This window comes from Stegastes partitus, unplaced genomic scaffold (genome assembly GCF_000690725.1).
Source record: "Stegastes partitus isolate 25-593 unplaced genomic scaffold, Stegastes_partitus-1.0.2 Scaffold124, whole genome shotgun sequence".
NCBI lineage: Eukaryota > Metazoa > Chordata > Actinopteri > Pomacentridae > Stegastes > Stegastes partitus.
In genome coordinates this window covers 323,826-332,596 of record NW_007577855.1, presented here as the reverse complement: position 1 = coordinate 332,596, position 8,771 = coordinate 323,826, and the positions used below count along the sequence as shown (strand labels likewise).

At 41.2% G+C, this 8,771-nt stretch overlaps 1 protein-coding gene across 1 annotated transcript in view; it reads left to right on the top strand.

Annotated features, from left to right (window-relative positions):
• Positions 1-8,771, top strand: part of usp43a (ubiquitin specific peptidase 43a) — a 159,807-nt gene that overhangs the window by 88,094 nt on the left and 62,942 nt on the right. The window contains exon 6 of the mRNA XM_008278480.1: positions 652-796. Within this exon, the coding sequence (XP_008276702.1) occupies positions 652-796 (145 nt within the window). The remainder of the gene's footprint in view (positions 1-651; positions 797-8,771) is intronic.

Genomic DNA, 8,771 nt, shown 5'->3' with positions numbered 1-8,771 from the left:
TAATGTGCCAAAAAAAAAGTTTCAACAGCCACTCACCAGGTTTAAAAATTCAGTTACATAAGCTGCTAATGACAGGAAAGATCTAAATATTACACACATAAGTACAAAACACAGATTAATTATCTAAAACCTCTGATTTTTTTTCTTACATCAGTGCACAAAATATCCAGCAGTGTGAATTGCACGACTCTCCTCATTTAATAAAGTGTTTTTCCTGCCACAGCTCCTAAAGCTCTTGACTTAAACATGAAGCTAAGACAGACAGATCTCTGATAGTTAAAATATTAAGACATCCTAAAAAGAAACTCGCTCTTCATGTCAGTCCCTCTGCAGGCTGTCATGTCTCAGATTTCGGTCTTGATCTGTTTCAGTTAAAAACTTGTAGTCTTGGATTTTGTGCCTGATTATGACATTTTTCCAGCTTTAAGTGACGTAGCTCCTCTATTTTTGTCTGAATTTGCTCGAATACAGCAGAATGGTTGCGAGCCATATTCACATCCAGCTACTCCAGAGGGTCCTTATTTTATTTCAGTTCAATTAAATTCTTTGTTGTCGCTTTTGGGGATTTTGGTTTGAAAATAGAGAATAAATCAGCTCCATGAGGCACATGTGAGGGAAGGAGTTTTCACATCGTCCCCTGCCTCTCTCCAGGTCATCCTGTCTGAGCTGTACACGACGGGTTTCCAGCGTTCCTTCGCGGACGACGACGACCTGACGTCGGTGGCCGACAGCGACGTCGTCTACGCCTTCCAGGCTCCTCCCCTCTGCGGCCGTGGGAGCTCCGCACCGCACTCAGGTAACCTTGGCAACAGGCTGTCCGTCAAAAAAACCCCGCAGACACCGACTTCCCACACTCATTTGGCAATTTTTTTTCTTTTTTTTTTTTGCTCGTTCCTCATTTCCAATTTTCTCTCCGCCAGCCTCCCTCTGTTCTTGATTAACTTTTATTCACACTGATTCCCTCGTACACTCGTGACTATTTTTCACTTTTATCAGGCCCTTATGTTTCCAGAACTGTTCAAAGACAGATTTTTTCACTTCGCTGAGGAGAGGGCCGCCGTCTGTGTTGCGGCTTGTGTTCCTCCTTTCAATCTGTTTCTCTATGCATGATGGCACCCAAACAAAATAGATTAAATGTCACGTCTGAATTGCGGCGTCGCCCCAAATAAGTCTGCTTGACTAATGTCTCACCTGGATGAGCATCTACAAATTACATTAATGTATCTGAAAGTCTAAGAGCAGTTTTTGGCGAGTAAGGTTTTCCCATTCTCGCTTAAGAGGACAGAAGAGCTGTGTTTCCCTGAAGCTCTATAAAAAACAGAGAGGCAGGTAGAAGGTTGAGTCAGCCTTGCATCACCACCGGTCCTTTAAAAACCCTTTTCATCAATGCAAGACGCTGCTGAATGCGCTATTGACGCGAGGATGAGAGAAAGTGTAATGACACACGAGCCCTCGCACATTTTAAAATAAACCGGCTGCTCGTTTTGTCGACGTGCAAAACAGGTTGGCTTCAGGTTAAAGAGCATCCTGTAGTTGTTTTCTATTAAATATCACACAGGAGCTGCATTTGGGTCGAGTCTGAATGCAGTTTGTTCATGTTAGGGAGCATTTTGTGTGCAGTGTTGTGGCTTAAATATCTAAATATGCCCACATGTGCATCTCAAACAAGAAGACATTATTGGATCTATTGTGAGAAGTGGATATGATGGACTCTGACCTCTACAGAGATCTAAAAGTCTGGATAATTAAATCTGACTCACGTGAGTTGCTCAGGTTTTTTGAAGTTGCGGTACTTAATCGGTGTAGTAGTCTATTAATTCTCAGAACCCAGAGCACTTTCTGCTCCTGTCAGTCTTGTTCACTGTGGGCTCATTTTTCACTGAAATATTAAGTCCACAACCACGGCTAGAAGTAAAACCACAACTCATTTCTTTTGTGTGGTGTGATGGCATTATATTGCCATAAATCTTAATGATGGGGGGAAAAAAGTAGAATTTCTATGACTGTTGTAGAAAACAGGAGGTGTTTTTTTTCCAAGAGCCCAAAGGTGTTACCAAAGCTCTAAAAAACTGGTGACTCTACATGACTTAGGTATTTTCCTACATACATTTTTTTATTTGTTTCTATACACAACCTGCAGTTCAACCCAGGTCAGCCAAAAATTCTGGGAAAAAACTGGCTTCAGCACATTTTTTTATCATTATTTTTATAAAAGGTGATTCTTACGGTGGCCGACGGGGCCAAATGACGAGCGTATACACAAATGGGAATGTGCTGCATAAACAGAAACACAAAAGGAAAACGCTGCATATCCAGTCACACAACACAAGTGTCACAGGCCTCTAGGGGCAGTTTTTTAAGTGTTAAGGTGTTTTACTACCGTCTCCGAATTCTGCACATCATAGATAATGAATTATGAAACCTGAGAAAACATTGATCAGGCAGCTTACAGGTGTCCACAGGTGAACAAAGTGCACCTTTGAAAATCGGTGATATATTTCCTCGCTGAGGTCTGTAGGTGAACGCTGCTTTCTCCTGATGGCATCACTTTCCACTTCCTTTTGAACCGGTGCTTGAACCTCGCTAATGAGGGAACGGGCCGGTATACGTCTGCACAAGAAGCAGCTGTATTTGTAATGAATGTGTCGCTCTCTCTCTATATGGAGACCTATATCTGAAAGCCATCCAGCGATTGCTTTAACAGATCAATAATCACATCTGAAAGGGCCTTAATTGAGTCATGCTGCCGCTGTAATTGCGAGGATATTAACGGCCATCTCTGCGGTTCGCCTGTTAGTCAAGTCGTGGTTAGCCTTTGCCCACCAATCTAGTGCTCAGTGGAGCCTTTATGGGGGGATTTTGTTTCCCCCTGAAGAAGAATGACATCAATAATTCACTCCTATGCTCAAAGTGCTCATGAAAAATTAAGACTCTTCACTTTCTCAACAGGAGGCATTTCTATTGTCACTTCGCACAGTGAAAACTCCATTAGAATTACACTGGAGAGTCTGAGATACACGGCCCTCCAGGGAAGCCTCGCGCACACCGACGCGCAAATGCACTCGTAATGAGTCACGCTGAAGTGTTCGCCGGGCAAATGTGGCTTCTATTCTCGTGAGCATCTGAGGGAAATGATGAATGGTCCCACCGCCGAATAATTCATAGGATCACAGCAGACCAGATTCCAGGATATCATAACTTCATTCAGCGGGATTTATGTCATGTCTGAGCGTGTAGCGCGTGGATTTACGCTCTCGTTGCTGCCGAGGCTTCAGTTTGGCATAATGGAGATAAAGGATCATGCGTGGAAGTGTTTTCTGCATAATTTCCTGCAGAACAAGTGTCTTTTTTGCTTGAGCATGTTTTTGTGTGTTGTGGAAACTTGGTGTTTGATTTTGGTTCAAATCACACGCAAGTGATAAAGGAAAAACCACAGACTGTATAAAAGATGGACGTAGCAACCGGCCCTGGAAAATGAAGCCAACCCGGAAGTGTCAAAAACCTGCAATATCACTACGTCCACTAGCTGCTGGCTCCAAAAAGCCCTGGCTCCCATAGACATACACAGATCACAAAATACCGCATTCCTACAGCTCAGGATTTTGTTTTTATTAGTTTTCATGGTCAAATCCAGAGATCAGGTGGCCAATCTGAGAATACATCAATACTGAATCTTTAAAACATTTTGCGGGGCAAGGGGCGTGGCAGGCTTGATTGACAGTCGGCAGCGACGATGCAGACCAAGCGAGCAGAAGGCGGTAAATGTGGGCGGGCAGAGAGGGCCCGCCTCTCAATCCGTCTGACCAATCGCTGCTCCTATGGCTCCGCCCCCCTCCGACGATTTTTGACTCCAAAAATCCAAGATGTCGACCAGGAAGTCGCAAAACCCTGGCTTCATTTTCTCAGTGCAGAAACCAACGGGTGACATCACGGTAGCTACGTCCATCTTTTATACAGTCTGTGGGAAAAACTCGAACCTTTAGCCGTGACAGCGCCCCCATGTGTCGGTCTGATGATTTAGAAAATGCTGTGAATCATACGCTGTATCCTTCTGAAGTCACCAGATCTCAACCAAATCCAACATCTGTGGGACGTTTTTGTTAGACGGCGTAGTCCACAAACACCAAATGAGGGAAAATTGTTGTTCAATCTCTTCACTGGAGTTCTAGGGACGACCCAGTTGTTTGAGACGAGCAATCCGAGCTGTTCTAGAGGAACACAGCGGCCCCACAACTCATTAAGACGCTTTGTGTTGGTTTTTTTCCTTTAATTCGTCACCTGCCTTTACATCAGCTGCTGCTGCCCGTCATTTAGCTCGTTTTTGCAGCTCGTGTGAAAAAGTAAAGGCGAGTGACGGCCGTGACGGATGACTGCACGGAGAGCCTGTAGGTCCAGCGGTGTAATGAATAACTCGCCGGACGACTTCACTGCGAGGTCGGCTTCCCTCCAAGAGATGTGATTTTTTTATTTATTTATTTTTTGGCGTGCTCATGTGTGAACATTGTTATGATAAATTACTTCTGTGAACTCGGTTATTCTTCTTTTTAGTCAGAACTGAGGTGTGATTTTTTTATATCTTTGCACAGCTTTGAAAAAAATCAAAGCTGATGCACACATTTTAAACCTACAGTTGTCTTTATCTTTACATCTGACTGTTACTAATCTGTGATTTGCTCGCACCAGGCAGTAGCAAGATTAGAAAATTAAACTTTTAGTGCCTCAGAAGAAAACTAAGCTGCATAATTTTTTTTTTATTCTCAGCAATTGTGCATTTGCATAATTCTAGAATAAGTTTGCATGTCTTCAGCTCGTTACCTGTGTTATCTCTCGGTAGGAACGTCCCGATCATACTAATGCTCGTGTTCATGCTGTAACAGACGCCGTGCGAGCGTCTCATCCTGAGAGGAAGTTTAATCAGTGATTTGCAGACATGATAAACGAAACACTGTTGAATGACATGCAAAGTTGGCTCATTTATCTTCGGTAATTTGCATTTTTCAAAAACATTCAAATGGAGTCATGCTCATAAAATTGGATTTGTACACCAATAATGAGAATAAAGTGTATTAGCAGGGACATTAAATATAAAATGAACAGCCCAAAATCCCATTAATGTCTAATTTTATTGACTGATTTTTAGGTTGAATCAATGAAACACATGTTATATTCAAACATACTCACGGACATAAAAAGCCGTCTTTACATTCATAACGGTGGAAATAACAGCAGATATCTGTAAAACTGATTTGCAGCAGAATTAAATACAGTGAAACGGTGTCATTTTACAGTCACACATTGTAAAATACCAACTTACTGTTTTTTTAAAATAGAGCTTTTTGACGTGGATGTTCTGTAGATTTATGACATGTTTTGTTTCTTTGCAATTAACAAGTGAATTATTACTTTTTTTTTTTTTTTTTTTAAAGTGACCATTTTTTAGTCCCACACATTTTTTTTTCTTTCAAAAAATGAGAAATATTGGTTAAATAATTCTATTTTTCTGGTTAAATATAATATAATATATAAAAAGCAGCATAACTTTCTGGTCAGAGTTGTAAAAGAACAACTTACTATTTCAAAAAATATGGATTTTTTATGTAGACGTTATTTATAGTTTTGACCTGTTTGGTTGTTGTTGTCAAAATTAAAGAAAAAAAAATCAGTAATTTTACTAGATGGTATCTGTAACGTAACAAAACATTAAAAATATATATATAAAATCACAAAAATGATTCAGCATTCTGTAAAACTTTGACATTTCTTGTTGATTTTAATACTTTCATTTAAAAAAATCTTACTTCTTGATGGAATATTTTAAAAGAACAAATTACTATCGGTAAAAATATAGATTTTTTTTCATACAGATGTTATTTATAGCTTTGGCCATTTTTTTGACAGTCAGCATCTAAACTGATTCTTTTTTTTCTTTGATTTTAGATATTATCAGTAGTGCAACAAAGCAAGGAAAATAAAAATAAAAAGAAAATATTTACCGTTTTTGCACATACATGACTGTAAAATAATGATATTTGTGGATGATTTGAATGCAGTAAAGATGGTGTTACTTTACTGTCAGATGATGTAAAAGAATGAATTAACATTTATACAAAACAGAGAAATTCAGTAAAATTATAGAAAATGTCTCAAACAAAAAATACAGTTAATAACTGGCTACATTTTTTACAGTGTGTCTCTCTGTCGAGCTTTAGCAGCATGACAGGTTAAAGGTGACTTGGCAGGTGTATGGTGACTATAACACAGTAGAACTTAGCTGCATGGCTCAACCATGCTCAGAAACGGACCTCACGTGCTGCTCTCTGCAGAATGACGAGGATGCACAGGCTGAGAATATGCTTTAACAGCAGGGGGTGACGCGCAGAAATGAAACCCTGATCCGGCAAATTACAGCACAGCACAATCTGGACGTGCTGTTGCATGTGCAGATGATTATTTTTTTTTTGCACTTATATGCAGTTCATCATCACACTTTTCTGCCTATCTTACCTCCTGCTTTTCCACCGTCGCAGCAAAAATTCTATTTTCGTCATCGCGGTGCTGCTGCCGTCGTAGCGAAGGAGACAAAAAGACGACGGCGTGAACATTTGCACGTGTGTTCTCGTTGTACGGCTCGAAATGACACTTTCACTAATGCACAAAAACGCAGACTTCTTGAGGCAATACAGAAAGAAAAAAAGATTGTTTTTTTGGGTGGGGGGAAAAATGTGTCCCAGTACGATATGTCCAAACCAAGAAGATTACTTTGTGACATTAACAGGAAGGTTCCACTTTTTACCTTTTAATCTTTGAGGCAGAGAAAATGATTATCAACTTTGCAGACTTCTAAAATCCTGTTTCACTGTAAAATGAACCATTGTGGAGCGTGTGTGTGTGTGTGTGTGTCGGATAAAGTGTCAAACTCTTGGATGTATCACTCAAACTGGCCTTCCTGGATTATTCATCCTTCCTCCGCTCCCCGTAGCAACGTGTCCACACCAACACATTTCTATTTTGGGTTCTGAAAAAGAAAAAAAAAAAAAATGTAAACAAGAAATGAGAGTCTCCAGCCACCAGCTAGCGGCTCCTCCAGAACGCCTGTGCAAAATTTCAAGACAATACTCGTTTGAAACGCCGTCGTCTGGCCAAGCCGGTCCTCCCCGTTAAATTCTCTCCCCACACTAGATATTGACAAGTTTGTACGCGAAGCTGCAGAGGCAGAAATAATGTATGATAAAAGACTCATTGGGGACCAATCAGAGCAGGAGAAAGGATTCGTCACGAACCAATCAGAGTAGAGATATAGGACTCATCATGGACCAATCAGACGGGGTTACAGGTGATTCTGCAGTCACATGACGAGGATGTGCTTCAGAAACTAAAGTGATGAATCTATTTTACAAACTGTACAACGACAATAATAATAATAATTATAATTATATCCACACTCAGCAAAATGTTCTGAATCCACTCAGACACCTTCGTCTTCTTCTGGAGGTCACGGCTTGTCACAATGATGTTGCGGACTGCTGAAGCTTATAGGGAATCCAGATGTTTTGGATTGTTGGGTGTTTCTGTCTCTGCCTTTGTGAAGCGCTACGAGATGACTTGTTGTTGTAAATATGCGCTATACAAATAAAATTGAATTGAATTTAATTGAATTAATGTGACGCTCATAGTTCGCTTTTGCCAAATAAATTTTTCAAACGGCCTCGATTTTTGGCTTTTTCGATTCCTTTATTTGTCTCCTCCTTCGCCGTAGAGGTAATGTGGGGAGGAAGGTAAAAAGCCGCCCAAAAGATCTTTTCCTCTCGTCTATCGTTGGTAGAGGCAAATAAATAATGGATAGTCCCTTCATTTAATAGCAGGATAAACACAGCAGCAGATTGTAAACCTCAACCACGAGTAAAGTAGCTGCAGAAGGGATGCTGCAGGCGCTTTATGCAGGGAACTCTTCTGTCGTCATCATTGGCTCTCCAACTTTCTCACTAGATGTTCTGGCCGTGTATTGAATCAACGCTCTTACAGTAATGAGGTTTTTTGCATTTAGAGGAAACGGCAGCAGGGGGTCTCTTGGTGGAAAACACTGAAAAATCAATTAGGTCCAACGCGCCACAATAGCGTTCTATTTCATTCTCAACAATTCGGGCAATTTGCACATAAATAGAGTGATAAAGCTCCATAAAGCCCCGCGCGAGAAAAATCACTCCGGCTGAATGGAAAGCGCAGGGAAGCTTATCCTGCTAGCTCCGTGCGATGTTCACTTGTTCCTTCTCGAAATTAAAAAAGTAAAGGCCGGGGCTCGTGGGAAATGGAGAGACCAATCAAGATTTGAGCAGAGTGGATTGTCGGAGTCGCTCGCACAGAGAGAGGCCAACCGGGCCGGGCCAGAAGAGACGAGGGTTTGTTATACTGGAAGTTAAATTCCCTGCAGGCAGAGGTTTTGGAAAAGGGGTCACGCAAACATAATCTACATTCTGAGATACACGCAGTAACCACAGTGTATTTTAAAGTCTCTTTTTTTTTAGTTTCTCCTCATTCATATTGTATGTGGCTCCATAAACAGGAAGTGATTGAGTTCAGGTCCTGTCACGAGCAAGTGAGGAGCTGTGGGTTAAACCGCTGTGTCATTTCATCAAAACCACCGAGGGGGTTGTAACGGCGCTCTGAGGTGTTTACCTCGGCCGTCACATCCTTCATACGCCACTTTAGCAAGAGCATCAATTGGATATGATGTGTTGTGTGTAAGATTTATTCGTCTGCCAAGGCGAGAGCCA